Source organism: Callorhinchus milii, unplaced genomic scaffold (assembly GCF_018977255.1).
Source record: "Callorhinchus milii isolate IMCB2004 unplaced genomic scaffold, IMCB_Cmil_1.0 Scaffold10, whole genome shotgun sequence".
Taxonomy (NCBI): domain Eukaryota; kingdom Metazoa; phylum Chordata; class Chondrichthyes; order Chimaeriformes; family Callorhinchidae; genus Callorhinchus; species Callorhinchus milii.
Window position 1 is genome coordinate 3,340,714 of NW_024704751.1, and position 21,374 is coordinate 3,362,087.

At 44.3% G+C, this 21,374-nt stretch overlaps 1 protein-coding gene across 3 annotated transcripts; it reads right to left on the bottom strand.

Annotated features, from left to right (window-relative positions):
• Positions 1-12,930: 12,930 nt before the first annotated feature.
• lyrm9 (LYR motif containing 9) lies at positions 12,931-20,484 on the bottom strand. Of its 3 annotated transcripts, XM_007900702.2 has the most exons (5): positions 20,421-20,484; positions 18,833-18,990; positions 17,999-18,164; positions 15,770-15,862; positions 12,931-13,269 (listed from the first exon to the last, which is right to left on the bottom strand). In XM_007900702.2, the coding sequence occupies exons 3-5, from the start codon at positions 18,122-18,124 to the stop codon at positions 13,249-13,251; spliced, it is 240 nt and encodes a 79-aa protein (XP_007898893.1). In that variant the 5' UTR covers positions 18,125-18,164; positions 18,833-18,990; positions 20,421-20,484; the 3' UTR covers positions 12,931-13,248. The 3 variants fall into 3 exon arrangements, with proteins under 3 accessions (XP_007898893.1, XP_007898895.1, XP_042194854.1); XM_007900704.2 differs by lacking the exon at positions 18,833-18,990 and having other exon boundaries at positions 20,421-20,479; XM_042338920.1 differs by lacking the exons at positions 18,833-18,990; positions 20,421-20,484 and adding an exon at positions 20,089-20,117.
• Positions 20,485-21,374: the final 890 nt, after the last annotated feature.

The window sequence follows — 21,374 nt, forward strand, 5'->3', positions numbered from 1 at the left end:
TGTTAATGCACTATTCACTTTATTGAGTTTTTTGTCCCTACTTGACACACTCTGTTCTTTATCTCGCAAGTCGCTACTCTGCTCCACAGCCATGACTGTTCCTTGCATTGTCGGTTTACGTTTAACTGTAGCTATAACCTTCCCTCCACCCCCCTTAATAGTTTAAAGCTCTGCCTGTCTCCCTATTTAATTGTTTTGCCAGCTCGGTTAAGGTGGAGTCCATCTCAATTGAACAGCTCCCTTTTCCCCTAATACTGATGCCAGTGGCCCATAATAATAATAATAATAATAATAATCCTTGCATTTGATATAGCGCTTTTCACGTCGGGAGGACGTCCCAAAGCGCTTCACAGATCACACTGTAAAGTGAATTGACTGTATACTTGTGGGCGAACGCGGCAGCCAATTGCGCACAGCAATGTCCCACAAACAGTCGTAGATTGAAAATGACCAATTTATTATTGTTTTTGTTTTTGGAGGGTTTATTATTAGGCTCTGTGTGGAGTAAGGAAACTTGCCCAAGGTTTCGCCCTCTGCCTGGAATTGAACTCAGGTCTCTCGCTTGCAAAGCGAGTGCTCTAACCACTGAGCTACAGGACTCTCCCTAAAACGAATGCCCTGCCTCTGGCACCAATCTTTCAGCCATGTGTTTAACTCTTTAATTTGTTTGTCCCTGTACCAATTTGTGCGTGGCTCAGGTAGTAATCTGGAGATTATTACCTTGGAAGTTCTTCCTTACAACCTTCCTTGTCCACACAGGTTGCAAGTATCTCGTACCTGTTGGACAAGGTTAAAGCCTGAGGCTTCTCCATCACTCTCTCTGGGGTCCCCTTACCTGCGTGACTGTCAGTCACACTGTCCTGTCCCTGACTAGTAGCAAGATCTATACATTTACTGAGCCTCAGGGGAGTGATAGTCTCCTGGATGAAACTATCCAGGTAGCTCTCACCTTCCCTATTGCTGCACAATGTCTGCACCTCGGATTCCAGCTCAGCTACTCTAAGCTGGAGCTTCCTCAGTTGCAGACATTTGCTGGAGATGTAGTCACCCCGGGCTCAGGCTGCACTCCATCAACTCCCACATACTGCAGTCATCGAACAACGCCTGCCATGCCATTCTCTCCTCTCTCTCTCACTCTGTATTATGGTTTTTAATTTAAGTTTTGTTTAGTTTTTTTCTGGTTCTGTCCGTTGAGTGTGACGTCACTTTGATGTCACTTGTCGTTTATCTGCAGATCCTCTGCTCCGCTCTCTGAATCAGCGACTGCTTACCTCGGCTAGACTTTTTACCCTCCGCTAGGCCTCAGCTCCTCCCCGCGCTCTCCTCGCTCCCTCTTCTGAATCCAAGCAACGTAGCATCCTCGCACGTCTCCACCGGCTTCCCATCACTCAGATGATATAGTTCAAAATCCTGGTCCTCACCTTCAAAGCCTTCCATGGCCTTGCTCCCCACTACCTCTGTGACCTCCTAACCCCCTACCAATCTGTCTGTTCCCTCCGCTCAGCGGGCACCTGCTTCACGTCACCCGCCTCGCCCACCCCACTATTGGTGGGCAGGCCTTCTGTCCCCACCCTTTGGAACTCCATCCCGCAGTCCCTTTGCCTTGCCCCTTCCCTTGCCTCTTCAAGACCCATTTCAAGACCCTCCTCTTCGAACGTGCTTTGGATCATTCACTTTACAGCATATTCTGTGAAGCGTTTTGAGACGTCTGGAAGATGTGAAAAGCGCTATTTCAAATGCGAGGATTATTATTATTATTATTCCCCCTGCCCTCCACCCTCTCTGAGCCTGACCCTGAGCTTGGGTCCGAAACACTGACTGTCCAGCGCTTTGGGACGTCCTCTCGATGTGAAAGGCGCTATACAAATGTAATTTTGTTGTTTTTCCCAGGAACAATGAAGTAAGTTGACAAAATTCCCTATTATGATTGTTATTATGATTATTATTATTATTATTATTAATATTATCTGGATCCTTTCTGGTCATGTGTTCCAATTCTACTCTGGACAGGGACAACATTGAACCATTGAACCGCATGTGCTTTTCAATATTTGTTTTTGACCCAAAGAAATGGGAATAAAAACAATAATACCAGTTACAATACGTATGTAAAAACTTCAAACAATTCAATGGTTCTCCTGCAATGAAATGGTATCCAAAAAGCTTCTCAGTTGAGAGACTTTCGATTTCCAGTGATCTGAAACAGCTGTTCGGAGACAGGATACACCTCGTGCGTCCTTCGGGATTTTTTCCACACTTATGCGTCATTTAAGGAGTTTACGAATTAAATGAATCATAAGAATAGTGAATGATGAAAACGTCAAACAGGGATAACAAGATTATTCAGTCATTCCAATTATAGACAGTGTTGTGTTTGAGTCATGGATTACCATCCCACCCCATATATTTTGACGTATGGAAAAAAATTAAATGAAACTCTTTTATTGCACAACCTTGGCTGATGGTTTCCTCAATGTTTGTGTCATCATGTTCTAGAAAGCGTTTCATAATTTGTTTGGGCCACAAAATATACAGTCACTGCACTTTACAGTATATTCTGTGAAGAGCTTTGAGACGTCTTGAAGACGTGATAAGGCGCTATAGCAAACGCGGGGATTATTATTATCTCTTTCCGTGCTTTTTGTCGTGCCCTCAATCCCATTCCTAACCAGAAACTCGTTCCTCTTTTTTATTTAAAGTGTCAATTGATACAGCGGCAATGACTTTTGTCGAGAATCTATTTTATATAGTCTCATCTGCTGGTTGGGGGAAATGGGGAGCAAAGAACGTGCATATCAGAGCTCAATTTGGATAAACGTTCATGTGGATAATTGGCAGGTGGATAACAGGCATTCTATTGTATTCAATAATATTCCCGTTAGAAGAAATATATATTTTATAGGTAAGACCATTCATCAAACTTATTTAGGAAATTCAATTCAAAATTAAATCTGATCTGTGAAATGATATCTCTTAATTAAAATCTCTGTCCTTTGTATGAATACAAAACTCCATCAATCGCTTGTTTAAAGTGCGGGAATTTATTTTCTGCAAACAAAATTGATCCATTTTCTGGACAAACTCTTTGCGATTTGATTGTAATTTAAGTGGCATCTTGCCATTCAGTCAAACCTAGCGTCACTTCCTCAAACGTCCGGAAAGTCTTTTTAAAAAAGTTTAATTTAGCATCAAAATTTAGCGTTCCACAAAACGCACAGTCGCCACACCACGCATAGCAAATCCTCAGAAACACTTTGAGATGTCTTCCCAAAGTTAAAGGCGCAATATTGAATGTAATGATTATTATTAGTAGAGTAGAATCATCCCCTCAAAATTAAGCTGCCCTGAAAACTCCAGGTTCTAAATTTTGGGGTTATACATTTTTTGGGGATGATTTTTTTTTGGTAGCTTTCGAGTTTGGTTCTTCCTGTGATTTTCTCCTACCCCGACTTCTCCATTTGCCGCCTCCGCTTAGCTGACTTGGACCTGATGCACTCCATTCACACCACAATTTATAGCTGAACAATTAGCTGAATTAGCTTCAGCTAATAAACCCATAACCTCTGGAACTCCCATCTCCTCCCACCCCCCCACCCCCCCACCCTGCACCCCCCTCCCACACGCACTCTATCTATCATTAAATCCTAAAAAGAAATATTTTCTTGAAACTATGGTCACATTCCCCTTCTCCTCCCACTTCTCCCTTGCTTGACGCCTAACCCCATCTTTGTGAAGCACTTTGGGCTGTTACCCTATACGAAGAGTTGTTGTTCAAAAAGTTCGACAAAAGATTAATCTCAAATTCACACAGTGGTTGGAATGAAGAAGGTTGAAAGTGAAACTATTTCTGTGAGATTGTTCTTTATAGCTGCTTCTCCATATCATTAGCCCATTGTTTCTATCGCAAACTACTCAGGTTGAGTAATTTATACTAAGCAGGAATGATAAGAGCGTGGGTAATATAAGAAGACAAGGAACAGCATTATTTTGAACTGCTGCAAATTCAGGATACTGTTCAATTTTCCTTGTATTACAGTAAGTACAGGTAAATTATATTTGCCATTTTAAGAAATTCTACCGTATTAGTTTCCATCTGATGGCAGGCCAACAGAAACAGAAAGGGAAAGACTAGTTTGTCGAACCTCAGTTAGAATCCAAACCAAGCTGAGAATTCCATGCATCCCACCTACACATGGAAATCCCAGAGATGGATTGTTGAATGCGCGCTCTCTCCCTGGAGGGATGCATCCTGTTTACCTAATTCCGGAAAGTATTAAGCGCAGGTTGGCAAAAGCCAACGCTTGGGGACCCCAGAGTGTGCGTTGGGGTAACTGCTGGAGTCTAACCATCTGAAACCGCATTTTGTAGGTGGATGTGGCAGCCAAGTCCAGGTGGACGTTAAAGATCCCATGGCATTTTTCAGAAAGAGAAGGGAGTTTCTCCTGGTATCCTGATCACTAATTCCCCAGATAAAATTAGACATTCACTTCATAACTGTTTGTGGGACATTGCTGTATCAAAATTGGCTGCTGGGTTCGCCTGCAAAATACGGTCACTCCACTTTACTGTAAATCAGTTGAATAACTTTGAGATGTCTGGACAACGTGACAAGATACTATATCAAATACAAGGTTTATTGTTACTTTATATGTTGACTTTTAGGAATCAATCTTCCGCTGTTTTGGTTTTCAATAAGGAGGGCTGGCTGGGTTTGGGGGTTTTGAGGAGGTCACAGAGGTAGGGTGGAGCATTTAAAGGTTAGGGTGAGGATGGGTGCAATAGTCTCGCGGAGCCTGGTGTGGGAAAGGACACGAGCTGCAGTGTTCTGATTAGTCTGCAACTTGTGAAGGGAAGAAACAGGGAGTCTGTCCAACAGATAGTTGGTGTTATCCAGTTTGAAAGTAATAAAAGCATGGATTAACATCTTGGCAGTCCAACGCGAGAGATATGGTCGCGTACAAACATTATACTGCTGCAGGCCTTGGGACATCATCGTGATGTGAATAGCCTAACCCTAAGTGCTTACGGCCACCTCCCCAATCCCCCTGACTCAGAGTCAGGCTCCGCCACTGTTAAGCGCTCTGAGACGCTACACTGCGTGGAGGGGGCTATATGAGTGCAAGTTGTTGTTGTTGTACAGGACCTCGTACAACGATCTCCAGATCACAAACGATGCACTAATATCATACGCAAAACCAATGCTGGTTAGAAATAATTCTTGCATTTGTCTTATCAAATTGAAACATCTCAAAGCATGTCATAGATTTTCTATAATGCTTTTTTGTGTGTGGTCAGCTCATTGCCTGAGCATCTAGATCACGTGTGTGAAATTTTCTTGTGTCTAGAAAGGAATTCAATTCTCTCTCTGGAGGGTTGCAACATGCTTTGCTTGGTTCCAGACAGTATTAATCACAGGTCGACAGGAGCTAAGGCTCGGGAACTCCAGAACTAATGTTGTGGTACTGCTGTAGTTTAACCAGTTAAAAGCCAACCTGCACCTAATACTTTCCGAAATTAGGTAACCAGGATGAGTCCCTCCAGGGAGAGAGTGCACATTCCATTCCAATAAACATCTCTGGAACTTAGGTGGGATGGATGGAACTCTGTTTGGTTTGGATACTCTTAAGCACGGTGATGATGGGTTTCCACAAGTGTCAGATACCCTTCTGACCCCCCCAAAACAGTTAAAACCACAGAGCTTGCTGTTAAGAACACTGCCTGGTAATCGTGTTGAAGCTCCAATTGTCCCCAACCGTAGGGCTTTATCTTGCAGTCATCAAGGAAAGAAATTCTATACTTGTAGGCAAACATGACGCCCAATGTTCACAAGCAGGATTGAAGTATGTGACCAGTTTAAAAAAAATTATATTAAGCAGGGGTATTATTTGGCCAGGACACCAAGAGAAACTCCCCTCTCTTTTTGAATAGTGTTATGGTACCTTTAACCTGAACAAACCTTCATTTTAATGTCTTATCCAAAGGATGGCATCACTGGCAATGCAGCATTTTTTACTGGATTGTTAGCCTCGATTGCCCCAAATCCTAAAGAACCCACAACCGTTATGACTCAAGAGATGATTGTGCTCACAATGTGAAATGTCCTCCCGACGTGAAAGACACAATATAAATTTTGCACGATTTGTTGTTGTTGTTGTTGAAATGTCCTTCCTTCCTGTAGTTATGTAGCTCAGTGGTTAGAGCACTTGCCTTGCAAGTGAGACACCTGGGTTCAATTCCAGGCAGGGCAAAACCTTGGGCAAGTCCTTACTCCACACACCTAATAATAATCCCTCCAAAACAAAACAATAATAAAAATTGGTCATTTTCAATCCACGACTGTTTGTGGGATGCTGCTGCCGCGTTTCGCCCACAAATATACGTCAATTTATAGTCTATTCTGTTAAACGCTTTGAAACGTCGAGAAGACGTGAAAAGCGCTATATAAAATGCAAGGATTATTATTATTATTATTACACGTCCCCCTATTTTTGAGACACTATCCCATGTGAAGGGCGATGAGCAGTGATTGGACAGGCTGGTGCTTATCAGTCTTGAGAGAAGATATCTCACATGGGACTTTATAGAAGTGTATAACTATTTCAAATGGGATTGAAAAAGTAAACCCAGAACAATACGTTAAGATGCAGCAAGACAGCAGAAGAAGAGGATACTGGAGTTTAGAGTTGTAAAGCGGAATTTCAGGGCAGTCCGGGAAATGAATGACGGAAAAAGTTACCAGGAAGGGTGGTTGAAGCCAGGATGCTGCATTCATTCAAAAATAACAGCTTAATGTTATGGTTGGATGGCGAAAGGATTGGTGATCATTCAAACTAATCTTGTAATCTTGTCATTTGGGCTGACAGACACCGTCATCGTTGTCAAATTATAAAGAAAAAAGGGTTAACAATGTCATCAATCCATCCCACCCCTGAAAAACATTAGCTATACAACCGGAATGTTTCACCTTTGCCAAGATTGTGAAAGGCAAATATTTCAGGAAACGGTCACGTTTATTTTCGAAAGTAGCTTGATGCTGGATTTCCAAAACAATGGTGAATCAGACATAGCTTGAAGTTTCAATAGGATTGCCAGGAGATTATGCAAAGTGGCATGTCAAACAAACATGCAAGAGTACTCGAGGCCAGAACACCAATTTGTTTCAGAAGTAGATCAACAATGTTGAAAAGGCAGGAAGTATTTTGGAAGGGTGAGATCAAATTAGCCAAAGGGCTTCGGAGGAGCAACCAACACATCCACTAAGAAATGGATCCAACAGGCTCCAAATGCGTCCTATATTTTTAGTGGTTCCATGAGTACAAAGACAAATATTGAACCAAAAATTGTGAATACAGTTTAGGCAGACTTGGTGCAAAAATACTGCATAACATTGGCACTAAAGTTTGTGCCAATATTGAATGACGTGTGGGTGACAGATCCCTTGCATGTTTGTTTGACATTGTAAGAGTTGCTAACTACAGATTTTCCTACATAATGGCCTTTTGAATCTCAAATGATTTTATTGTTAGTTTTCATACTGGGAAGAGCATACAAATATTGCCAATACTGGATGCATATTGTCTTGTTGAAATTGTACCATCTCAGTGGAACCTCTTTTATGTGCCTTATCATGTTATTGAATTACAGTTGGAACATTGAATGTTGTTATATATTGTTATCTATGTTTTTAGCATAAACTTTGGCTTTAGCTCCCCTCCCTTCCTTCCTCCTTTCCAATCCCAGACCAAGACCGCTTTTCTTCAGCTTTGCTCTGTTCTCACATGAAATGTTGCCGAAACCCTTATTCACACATTTGCTACCTCCCAAACTGACTTCTCAAAAATACTCCACATGCCTTTTCCTAGATTCACTGTCCATAATCTCCAGCTGAAACAAAACAATACAAAATACTGTTCATTGTCACCAAACTCCATACGCCCATTTACCCCGGGCTCAACTGGCTTCTTGTCTCCCAACCTTCTGGAGGAATGCATTGTGATGCAACTGTAAACCTATTCCATTTGAGTCACTGCTCGCCAATTATAGATATGAACATGTGCCCTCTTATTCAGCTGGGTATGTTACAATTGCGAAATTTAATATCAGTAAAAATATATAACATGCACTGAAAACCCCAGGGTGCCTACATCTTTTGTGTGAATTTAGTTTTGTAGCTATAGAGTTTAGAACTTTGTATGATCCTCTCTCCCCCCCCCCCCCCCCCCCCACCCGCCTTCTCTGCTCAGCTACCAAGATTTCAGTAACTATAATAATAATAATCCTTGCCTTTGGTAGAGTGCCTTTCACTTCAGGAAGGTGTCTCAAAGTGTTTTACAGGATTTTTCTGTGAAGTATAGTGTTTATTACAGTGATTGGAGTCCTGTAACTCAGTGGTTAGAGCACTCGTCTTGTAAGCGAGACATTTGGGTTCAACTCCAGGCAGGGCAAAACCTTGGACAAGTTTCCTTACTCCACACACCTAATAATAATCCCTCCAAAACAAAACAGTAATAAATCGGTCATTTTCAATCCACGACTGTTTGTGGGACACTGCTGTGCGCAATTGGCAGCTGCACTTCACCCACAAATATACGGTCAATTCACTTTACAGTCTATTCTGTGAAGCGCTTTGAGACGTCGAGAAGACATGAAAAGCGCTATATCAAATGCAAAGATTATTATTACTATTATATTATTATTATGTGTTTGTGGATAAACACGACCTTGACCTCTGAAAATTCTTCCCTCCCTTTACCCCTCAATCATGTCCCCCCCCCCCCTCCACCTTCTTCCTGTAAACCTAAACTTTTCCCTTCATCCCTCCCAACTTGGTGTCTGACTTCACCCTTGGGAAGCACTCCCAAGATGTTATCCAATGTGAAGGATGTTACAGAAATACAAGTTGTCATTGTTTTGTGATGACAACATGCATATCTCTGAATCATTTCTGGCAAAGCCTAGTTCCTATAAAATTTGTATTGACTCAGCTGTAAATTGTCTTGTTTTGTGACTGAAATAAAAATACAAGTCAGGATACATTGCCTCAGAGCTCGCCTGTTCTACTAATGATTCATGGAAATGAAGTGGCAGAAGAAGGCAGTGGCTTGTTTGGAAGCCAAGTTTGCCGAGTTTATTTTCACACCTATGGGTTAACATTTGCCAGAATTAGGCAAGCTTGAAATGTCACTCCAAAGTGAATGCAAATTCTCTTCCAGACCTGAGGATTTCCATGTGTTAAGCGATATACATAGCACTCAGTCTGGTTTGAATATTGTTTAGCTCAGTGACTCAACTTCTCAAATGCCCTCTTTGCCAATGTCCCCAGCTCCACTATGCAGGGGATCCAGCTGATCCAAAACTCCGCCGCCTGCATACTCACCCATATTAAACTCCCCCGCCCGCATACTCACCTCTATTAAACACCATACCCCCATCACACCAGTTTCAGCCAGGCTTCACTGGCTCCCTATCACCCAGTGGATCGGTTTCAAGATCCTCAAACTCGTTTTAAAATCCCTTCATGCCATGGTACCTCCCAACCTCCCCAACCTGCTTACCCCCTAACCCACAACCCACTGCCTCTGCTCGACTGGCTCCAGCCTTCTGCATGTTCCTTGTGCCCTCCGTTCCACCATTGGTGGCTGCGCTTTCAGCCATTACGCCACAAAACTCTGGAACACTCTTCCTCTATCTCTCCGCCTTGCCCCTTCCTTCCTCATCTTCAGATCGAGCCTGAAGACCTTCCTATTCGACCATGCCTATGGTCACCGCCCTCCATGCCAGCTAGGCGTTATACTCCGCCACTTTCAAGCGCTCTGAGACGTTACCCAGTGTGAGGGGCGCTATATAAATGCAAGTTGTTGCTGTTGATGGTTTCAGCATGTGTATGACCAAAAAGATAAGAGGATGGTATCTTTTCAACTTTGAGTTCTGTCAATCTTAAAGTACAGAACTGCACTCCAGTTGGGAGTGTCAATTATCCTCCTATTTTCAGCAAAACACTCATTTCATTTAGGCTCAAGTGTGAACTTGTTCGACCTTCCATATTTCTCAGTGATGTGAATGAAAACTTCCATTCAGAATGCATGGCATGTTTTTTGCAACCACATCATGAATCGGGATTGTGAAGGGGAATTACAAAAAAAAATTTGGAAAGCAAACAAGGAATTTACAAGAAGAAGAAGATTCCATTTATAGAGCGCCTTTCATGTCGGGAGGACGTCCCAAAGCGCTGGACAGTTGGGTCAGGACCCGAGCAGGGGGGAAATGGTCAGGGTGAGGGGAGGGAAGGGAAGGGAGGGAACGAGGAGGGGGTAGAGAGTCGAGAGGGGAGCTGAAGGCACGGTCAAAGAGAAAGGTCTTGAGACCGGCCTTGAAGGAGGAAAGGGAGGAGGCGGCGAAGGCACTGGGGGATGGAGTTCCAGAGCCTCGGGGCTGAGAGACTGAAGGCCCGGCCACCAATGGTAGGGCGGTTGGGGCAGGGGATGTGGAGCCAGAGGAACGGAGGGTATGGGCAGGTAGGTAGGGGGATATAGGTCGGAGAGGTAGGAGGGAGCGAGGCCGTGAATGGCCTTGTAGGTGAGGATGAGGATCTTGAATTCAATTTATGTTGTCACTTTCACTATCGCTGTAATGTAGTATCACATATTGACATGGAGATCGTTGAACAATACAGACAGACAAACAATGCAAAGAAATGGAGGCTTTATTTAGCCATTGTTGAGTGATCATAAACTGGAACAGCACAGATAATTGGAACATACATTGATTTGTTTTAATCGCAGAATTTTGCTTGATCCTTATGGGTGGTTGGGGGCAATTCTTTTAAGACAGGCATTTAAAACAAGGAAAGGTTGGGATGTGGTGGTATATCACAAAGTGAATTTGCTGTATGTGTTGTCCCACAAACAGTCAAGGCTACGAGTGACAAAATTATTTTTTGTATTATTTTTAAAAGGGATCATTACCCCCGGAAAAGCGATCCGCCCATCGACTAACAACCGGGTTCCTGCTTACTGCTAGGTAAATGCCTGCGTGAAGTAAGGAAACATGCCCAACATTTCGCTCTGCCCCGGAATGGAACCAGGTCATTTCGCTTGCGAGGTGAGTGCTCTAACCACTGAACTACAGGACTCCACAAGATCGGAAAACAAAACTAGTATCCATCCACCGGTTTATTTCATCTTAACAGATCTTTAATCCCTGCCCGTCTTTCACATCCCTAAATACCACTAATCCCCAAGTATCAAATAAAGTCAGTAATGATTTAACCAGCTCTAGCTATTCTGGGTTGTAAACTGACACTCCATTGCAGTGGAGTCCTGTAGCTCAGTGGTTAGAGCACTCGCTTTGCAAGTGAGAGACCTGAGTTCAATTCCAGGCAGAGGGCGAAACCTTGGGCAAGTTTCCTTACTCCACACAGAGCCTAATAATAATCCCTCCAAAACAAAACAATAATAAATTGGTCATTTTCAATCTTCGACTGTTTGTGGGACATTGCTGTGCGCAATTGGCAGTCCCGTTTCGCCCACAAATATACAGTCAATTCACTTTACAGTCTATTCCGTTAAGCGCTTTGAGACGTCGAGAGACGTGAAAAGCGCTATATCAAATGCAAGGATTATTATTATTATTATAATGCTTCATCTTAACAGATCTTTAATCCCTGCCCGTCTTTCACATCCCTAAATACCACTAATCCCCAAGTATCAAATAAAGTCAGTAATGATTTAACCAGCTCTAGCTATTCTGGGTTGTAAACTGACACTCCATTGCAGTGGAGTCCTGTAGCTCAGTGGTTAGAGCACTCGCTTTGCAAGTGAGAGACCTGAGTTCAATTCCAGGCAGAGGGCGAAACCTTGGGCAAGTTTCCTTACTCCACACAGAGCCTAATAATAATCCCTCCAAAACAAAACAATAATAAATTGGTCATTTTCAATCTTCGACTGTTTGTGGGACATTGCTGTGCGCAATTGGCAGTCCCGTTTCGCCCACAAATATACAGTCAATTCACTTTACAGTCTATTCCGTTAAGCGCTTTGAGACGTCGAGAGACGTGAAAAGCGCTATATCAAATGCAAGGATTATTATTATTATTATAATGCTGCAGGTGCATTGCATTGTTGGAAGTGCCGTCCTGCAGATGACACATTTTACCGAGGCCCCATCTGCCTGTTCAGTGGATGTTAAAGATCAGGCAACACTATTCAAAGAGTTTCTCCCAGTGTATTGGCTAACAATCCTCCAAATATTGGCCATTCTGTCACGGCTGTTTGTGAGACATCGCTGTGAGCAAATTAGTTGCCATGTTGACTGACAAATACAGTCACTCCACTTCACAATAAATCATGTGAAGCTCTTTGTGAAGTCCTCTCGATGTGGAAGGTGCTATAACAAATGCAAGGATTGGTACTACAGTATTAATAAGAGATTCGGGCAGTATGATACAGAGCCATTGTGAATCCAAAAAGCTAATTACTACAAGTAGCCCTTGGCATTCAATTATTTCTGTGGAGTATAGAAACTGCCCAGTGTTAGGAAGTCACTAATGGGATCAGTTGCAAGATTTTGGGACATCCTCCTGACATAAAAGGCGCTATACAAATGTAATGTTGTATTGTATTTGTGTGTTAGCACAAGGCGCTGAAAATTCAAACCTGAGTGATTGAGAAACATGCACTTTTACAATGTTGCAAATCTTCCAGAATAATACCTCTTAATTACATCATTAACTTGTCAGTGTGAATGCTCATTGTCAACGTATTGAATGCGTGAATGAAGTCAGCTCTACTGCCTCAGAAACCGGTGCAGCCCAAAAGACAACTGACTGACCACCACAAAAAAATTGAAAAAAAAAGGTTCTATTGCAAGTACCAATTACACACCAAATATTAGGAATAAGCATTGGCGAGAGACCACAGGGAGGAAGGCGAATTTTCCAGCAACTACGTTTACAGAAATTAAACATCAGGTCACGTTTGGTTTTCGCATGTCTGACACCCAGCTGACCCAAAAAACATCAACCCGTATGTAGTACACGGCATCTTATAAGTCACTCACTGCAATCCAATGTTACCATCCAATTGTCTATATTTTAATATGACTATGTTCTTTCAGATATAGAATATTCTATTTTAGATGATGATGTTTTTGCCATCACTGCTGTGCTGCAGATCCTTGTATCTTTGGTGCCGGCCCAAAGCATTTGTCCTTTTGGTATTTCTTCTTCCTTAAACCACTTCAGACCTTGCTTCATTGCTTCAGATCTTTGTACTGTAGAACATATGAAAAGTTTGAACAATGACTGTCAAACAAGAGGATCTTTTGCTTTCTCCCCATGGCAGCGGGCCAGCCTTCTACATCAAATCAAGTAGGCCATGCAACAACAACAAATTACATTTGTATAGCGCCTTTCACGTCAGGAGGATGTCCAAAGGCGCTGGGCAGTCATGGATCCGCACCCAAGCTGGTGGTTGGGCTCAGGTGGGGTGGAAGGCAGGGAGGGTAAGGGGTAGGTGGGTGACTGAAGACACTGTCGATGAGGAGGGTCTTGAAGGGAGGGGCCGAGGCAGAGGGACTGTAATATGGAGTTCCAGAGGGTGGAAGCAGAGAGCCTAAAGGCCCGCCCGCCAATGCAACCTTTGTTCCATCTGCCTGTTTTTCAGGAGGATATAAAACCGGGTGAATGCAATAACCTACTTTCTTTCTCTATGATGTTTTCTCTCTGCCAGTGATATGACTCAGATGAGAAGTATGGGAAAACTCAAGCCAACACACTGCACTCTCCCTGAAGCACCACCAAGTATTTTACAAATTAATTTTATTTTCATTTATTTTCAAAGTAAGGAACCCAAAACTTGTTTTCTTTGAGGCTGGCTCCAAGCTCATATACATATCAACGTAATGTGGGAATTGAGTCAACCCTCAATAATATAATATAAATAATAATCCTTGCATTTGACATAGCGCCTTACCACATCTTCTAGACGTCTCAAAGCGCTCTACAGAATATACTGTAAAGTGAATTGACTGTATATTTGTGGGCAAACCGCGGCAGCCAATTGCGCACAGCAGTGTCACACACAGTCGTGAATTGAAGTGATCAATTTATTATTCTTTTCTTTAGGGATTATTATCAGACGTGTGGGGTAAGGAAACTTGCCCAAGGTTTCGCCCTGCAGGGAATCGAATCCAGGACTCTCGCTTGCGAGGCGAACGTTCTAACCACTGAGCTACAGGACTCCAATAGTTCCTGAGCCAGGCAGGTTTGTGGTACTCCCAAGGCACTGCTGATGACAGACCAGCCAAGCCCGGTTTGTTGGCAGGACTTGGGAAGGCACAAACCTGTAAGGAATTGTTCCCACTCAGCTCCCCTTAATCCTACAACTCATGCTAGCTGGACTAGCAGTGTAAAGCTTGCTAAATAGTGCTTGCTGTGGCAAACTGTGTGGTTTAAGCTGGTTAATCACCAGCAGCACACACTCTAGGGTCTTGGCTCTCAACAAACTGCAAATCAACTACATAGGGGGAATTCCTAGTGGAACGAGTGTACTTTCCGTTCCAGCCACAGCGAAGATTTCATGTGCTTGTGACATGCATCTGTGGAACTCTGTCTGGTTTGTGTACTCTTAAGCACAACAGATTTCCACATCTGTCTGATCAAAATAAAACTAGATGAGTTTCAATATGAAAGCAACACTGATAATTAGTTGTTCCCAAAGAGAGATAATGTCTGGAGACTTGCCCTAAGGTAATTTTTGACAACTCGCTGGCACAAAATCAAAATAACTGCCCCATTTCTTAACAAACAGGCATTGTCTTTGTTGTTAAGAGCTTTGAGGTATCGCAATGTGATAAGGTACTAATAAAATAAGCAAGTTCTTCCTTATAATGGTTTAGGTCATAAATTACCATGAATAGTGAGGAACAAGTTTCCTCCTCATCCACTTCCCAGCTGCCCAAGAGTCTTCAATTCTCCTTTGCCTCCCTCCCCGCCTCATTCCTGTTTACCTACTGATTAATGGATTGGATTTAGGTTTCCATGAGTAAAATCAAATGACAATAGAAGGGAAATGTAATAACATTATAACAACCCTTACATTTGAGGCCTTTTGTATTGGGAATACATCTCAAGCTTCACAATAGAAGGTAAATCTAATACCATAACTGTGAGGCATTGTTATGGATATGGTAGCAGATGCAGATGAAATTAATGCCGAGGTTCTTAAAAGCTGCTCTGAGGGAGAGGGTGGAGAATGGCGAGGGTTTTACAGATCAATGCAAAGCTGTTCGGGTGTCCTCTTAAGGCTGTCAACAGGATTTTGATTGGGACGTCCACCTGATGTGAAGGATAAATGTAAACTAGTTTATTCTCTCTGAATCACACACGTTCTGTTAGTGTTCCAGAGTTCTAGTGGTATCTATCCACTACAGTGACCCTAGTGACATCAAGAACTACCAAGGTATCTCATTGATTGTAGGCGCTATTAAGGTGGTGCTTCGGATAGTCACTGTGTATCCTATGCATGGGAGACTGGTGATTTGATCATGTCTTAAAGACGTGATAACAGCAACAACAACTTGTATTTATATAGAGCCCTTCACGCGGGGCAACATCCCAGAGCCCTGTATCAAATGCAATGTTATTATTAATATTAATATTGTACTGACTGTGTATTTTGTAGGTGAACACATAGCAATGTCCCATAAAGTGAATGATCAATTTTATCTGGAACAATTACAAATTGGAACCCCAAAGTCAACAGAAGCTTACTTTATTCAGGATCCAGTCAGCATCTTCAATTGCCCTTTTGATAATCTGTCGAATTCGCTCTGGGTTATCTTCATCCGCATGGACCTTAAAATTCTGCAATGTAAAAAGACCATCTTTCGTTCAATTACAACAATGCAAAATTTCAAATAGCAAAACAATACAAGATTTCCGACACTCATTGTTGGTTACTTCAATCCACAACTGTTTGTTGGACACTACTGTGCGCAATTGGCTGCTGTGTTTCGCCCACAAAGGCAGTCAATTCACTTCACAGTAGTCTGTGAAGTGCTTTGAGAAGCCTTGAAGACATGATAAGGTCCTATATCAAATGCAAGTATTATTATTATTGGCCATCAAACCCTCATTTTTTTGGAAATTTTGAGGTGGATGCGATATTGTATGAAATATGAAATCCAACTCTCTTGCTGAATGTCCCTCTTAAGTTCCACGGTTTACTGGAAATCACAAAAGTTCTCTTTTCCTGTTTTTCAAGTTCCATTGTGAATCAAGTGGCAAGATTCTAGTGTGGCAAGTTCTATTGACATGTCTCAATGGAAACCTCCTAAGGAACATGCCGTTCTAAAGTGTGCAAAACATTTTTTTTTGGGGGTGGGAGGGAGGCCAGGATTAAAAGTACATTTTCGCTCAAAGAATCCCCTTTTGGAAAGGAAGGCATTTTGCCTGAAGACGTGACCTGGAACCCTGATCCCTGCTTCTCCACGGAAAGAAAATTCAGTCCTTGGCAGTTGCATCAGCATGCAGTCTGGTTCAGAGGCAATGGAACAATTTTTTAGTGGGGGGGGGGGGGGGGTGTTTAAAGCTCCCAGTGTGATTATCACCCCAGCTTCTGAACAGTGGTGGCGGTAAAGGGTGGTGCCACAACCCTAGTTCACGTCTCTATGAGCTGGTCCCAAGTTCCGTCTAAAGACATTGAAAGCATTTACCCCCCCCCCACCCACTGTAATGGGAAACACAGGAGCAGCCCAATACAGGAAGAGGCAAGTATCCTCAAGTGAGGGCGTGTACTCAAGTAGAAATGTCTGAGAAACTTATTGTCAACAAAGTGTATTCCTTCAGCAGTTCCCTTTGGCCAAATGTGATGAGGAGCCACACCTGAAATGCTGATCACTTTTAACCTTCTCTGGCTGGTAGGCAGGCAGGCAGTCTATTAAGTGGCCTTGAAATTTGGTGCAGGAAAATCTGAAGGCCAGTCAAAACTAGGTCAACCTCTGGGTTGAGAGTTTATCCATTAACACTGGAGATCTTAGAGCAACTTCACCAAGATAGGGCTTAACTTTTTCTATCCAAAGTGTTATCCTGGCTCAGTTGGCAGCACTCTTGCCTCTCAGTCAGAAGTTTCTGGGTTGGAGTCCCACGTTGAGTTCACAATCTATGATGATATTCCAGTGCAGTGCTGGGGTGTGCTACATAGTTGGAGGTACGGTCCTTTGGATTAAGATGTTAAACTGAGATCCGGTCTGCCTGTTCAGGTGGACGTTAAATATCACCCTATTTGAAAAAGAGGAGGGAAGTTTTCTCCTGGTGTCTGGCCATTAACCCTCCAGATAAAATTGGTCATTCACCCCATGGCTGTTTGTCGAGCATTGCTGTGCCAAATCAGATGCTGAGTGTGGCTACAAAATACACAATCACTATACAGAAAATCCTGTGAAGCACTTTGTGAATTTTCTCTCAAGTTGAAAAGCACTGTATCAAATGCAAGAATTATTATATAATTATTGTTAGGGTTTAACTGTTTCAACTGAAATATAATCTTTGCATTTGATATAGCGCCTTATCATGTGGTTGAGACATCTCAAAACGTTTCACAGAATATACTATAAAGTGAATTGACTGTATTTTGGGTGAAACGCAGCAGCCAATTGCACACAGCAATGTCCCATAAACAAGCATGGATTGAGTGGCCAAATTATTACGTATTATTCTGATCTGTGGGAACACTGCTCCCACACGTTCTACTTTCAAAATTTGCACGGGTTGACGCAAATTCTATTGCCAGCTGAACCCACATTTTCTGACTCAAGAGATGAGAGAGTGACCAACTGAGTCAGGATGACACCTGACATACAGCTGATTCCTGGTGGTGTCCCAGACGAGTCTTGTTATGAACACAGGCGTATTGTGTGAGCTTGCAGTGAACTGTGTTGGTTCAAACAACAAGTTGCACATTTACCCTCCCATATTAACTTCAAAAAGATGTACACACACCTGCCTTATTGCATGCTTGTAATGTTGCTGCATATTTTTTGCAGGAAGTTGCTTGCAGCACCGAAGGAGATAGCGATATAACTGAAGAGGTGTCTGCACCAGCTCTACACCAGGCAAAGGGGGCATTTCACATCTGGGTATTTCCTTGAAGAGTCTGTTATTAAACCTGCAAGGGTGTGATTTAAACAGGATTGTTTTACTGGGGATTACAGGGCTTGTTCAGCCAAGCATTATCATCATTTACAGTTCGGGTGATGCCATGGCTCTGGGTGCAGACCCTTTGGTAACGTAAGCAAACAAAGTTAATTGGCGATTTGGTCACCAGCTGAGCAAGGCTGTGCTAACACAGTAAACATAGAGCAGCAGAACTGAGATTCAGAGTTCATGCCATCTGCACCCAGTGGGTGGGGGGGGGAGATAAAAGTGGATTTGACGAGGTGGGGGGGTTGAAAATAGAGAATGGGTGTGAATCCCACCGTCACTCCACTCCACAGTAAAATGCTACGATGTGCTTTTTTTTTTATTTTAATAATCCCTCCAAAAAACCAAAAACAATAATTAAATTGGTCATTTTCAGTCTACGACTGTTTGCTGTTTGTGGGACATTGCTGTGCGCAATTGGCTGCCGCGTTCGCCCACAAATATACAGTCAATTCACTTTACAGTGTGTGGTGTGAAGCGCTTTGGGACGTCCTCCCGACGTGAATGCGAGGATTATTATTATTATTATTATTATTTGTCGCGTCCCTCCCTCTCGATGCCCGCAAGGATTATCATTATCATTTAAATGTGACAAACGGTGAAGCGGGTTTAAAAAAACACACACACACACACCTCGGAGCGAGGACAGGGCTTGAATAAAATTTGAATCGTAAGTTTGGGGTGTTTTTTCTTTTTTTTTTAAAAAAAAGCTCCAAACTGACAAAGATCCGGGACTTTGTCCTCTGTGCGATTCGGAGGTGGGAGGTTGAACGGTAAATTGATGTTATTTTCTGTTGGTGGGGATGGAAGGAGGGAGAGAGGGAAGGGTAAAGAGATCAATGCGGCCAGATTATTAGCTTTGGTAACAACAATCCTTGCGTTTGATATGGCGCCGTATCACGTCGTTAAAACGTCTCAAGGCGGCTTCACGGAATATTACCATAAAGGGGAGCGAGGGAGCGACTGCGTATTTTGTGGGCGAAGATTGGGGGGAGTGAGGGCCCAATTAGAAATATACATTTTAACCTGTAAAAGATTTTCTTTCTCTCTCACTCCGTCTCATCCTCATCCGCTCCCTCCCTCTCTCGTTCTCTCCCTATCGTGCCCTCCCTCCATCTCATCCTCCTCTCTCAACCTCTCCTTCCCTCTCACTCCCTCATCCTCTCCCTCTCTCATCCTCTCCCTCACTCATCCTCTCACTCTCATCCTCTCCCTCTCTCATTCTGTCACTCTCTCATCCTCTCACTCTCTCATCCTCTCCCTCACTCATCCTCTCCCTCTCATCTTCTCCCTCACTCTCATCCTCTCCCTCTCTCATCCTCTCACTCTCTCATCCTCTCCCTCACTCATCCTCTCCCTCTCATCTTCTCCCTCACTCTCATCCTCTCCCTCTCTCATTCTGTCACTCTCTCATCCTCTCCCTCACTCATCCTCTCCCTCTCATCTTCTCCCTCACTCTCATCCTCTCCCTCTCTCATTCTGTCACTCTCTCATCCTCTCCCTCACTCATCCTCTCCCTCTCATCTTCTCCCTCACTCTCATCCTCTCCCTCTCTCATTCTGTCACTCTCTCATCCTCTCCCTCACTCATCCTCTCCCTCTCATCTTCTCCCTCACTCTCATCCTCTCCCTCTCTCATTCTGTCACTCTCTCATCCTCTCACTCTCTCATCCTCTCCCTCACTCATCCTCTCACTCTCATCCTCTCCCTCACTCTCATCCTCTCACTCTCTCATCCTCTCACTCTCTCATCCTCTCCCTCACTCATCCTCTCCCTCTCATCTTCTCCCTCACTCTCATCCTCTCCCTCTCTCATCCTCTCCCTCTCTCATCCTCTCCCTCACTCTCTCCCTCTCTCCTCTCTGTCTCTCCTTTCAAGACCCTTTCTTACACGGGTTTCAAGAGGCGCTAAAACCGAAACTGGGCCTCTCTGGCGGCGGGTGGCGGGTGGGTGGGGGCCGGTGGGGGGCCGGTGGGTGGCGGGTGGGGTGGGGGGCGGGGGGCGGTGGGGGCCGGTGGGGGGCGGGTGGGGGTGGGGGCGGTCTCCGGCTACTTATTGGGTGGATTTGGGGCCACAAACTGCCGTTGAGGAAATTCCTGACGAACGGAGGAACGACCGAACGAACGAAGAAGAAGGAGGAAAAACACGGATCTAAAAACCGGTCCCAATAACACAGAGAGGGGCCTCTCCCCCCTCACAAAGCCCCCGGGACCGGATCCTACCGGAGCCCCCGGTGTCGAGGCCTGACTCTCGCGCACGCGCGGTCGGTCGGTCGGTTCCGCTCGAGACAGCCGTCCCGCGAGGCGGCGGCAACGGCCGCCCCTCTTAAAGGCGCTCAGACGCCGGGCCATCCCTTTAAATGTCTGCCGGCACAAATTCAGAGCCAGACAGTCACGTGGGCTCGCCAACCTACACCTGGTTTATCAGTCGGTTGGCTTGACTGTAGCTTGTCACCACCCCACCCCACCACCCCTCCCCCAAGACGCTACACTCCGGGCCGCCGGCGGCACCCACCCCCCCCCCCCCCGCCGCCCTGAAAAATCCTTGGCTCTCGCCAACCTGTGCCGCCGGTGGTCGTGCCTTCGGCCGCTTTGCCCCCCGCACCCCCACCACCCTTTGGAACTCCACACCCCACGTTCCCTTTGCCTCGCGCCCCTCCCTCGACGACTCCCTCTCGCAAGCCACGTCTCGAGAGCTTTTCTCTTCGACCGAGCCTTCGACCGCCCTCCTCCCCGCTCCCCGATCCCAACCCCCGGCTTGGGTCCAAATCCCCGACGGTCCAGCGCCTTGGGAGGTCCTCCCGACGTGAATGGCCCTCTACAAATGTAATTTTGTATTGTGTTGTAGAGAAGCGGTTAGCTCGCTCGCCTCGGTAGGCGAGAGGACCTGTGTTCGATTCCCAACCGGGCGAAACGTTAGGCAAGTTTCCCTACTCACGCACACGCTTCTGTTTACCCAGCAGTAAGTAGGAAACTGTTTGTTAAGTGGATTAGTGGCTCGCTTTTCCGGGTATAAGGCTGAGGGTATTCCGGCTGAGGAGTCCTGTAGCTCAGTGGTTAGACCACTCGCTTTGCAAGCGAGAGACCTGAGTTCAATTCCAGGCAGAGGGCGAAACCTTGGGCAAGTTTCCTTACTCCACACAGAGCCTAATAATAATCCCTCCAAAAAAACAAAAA

Coding starts and splice junctions, on each gene's coding strand:
- lyrm9 (XM_007900702.2), bottom strand. CDS start 18,124: ATGCCCCCTTTGCCTGGTGTAGAGCTGGTGCAGACACCTCTTCAGTTA. Junction 15,863..17,998: donor ACAAGCATGCAATAAGGCAG/GTGTGTGTACAT, acceptor TTTACATTGCAG/AATTTTAAGGTCCATGCGGA. Junction 13,270..15,769: donor CTGACTGGATCCTGAATAAA/GTAAGCTTCTGT, acceptor TATGTTCTACAG/TACAAAGATCTGAAGCAATG.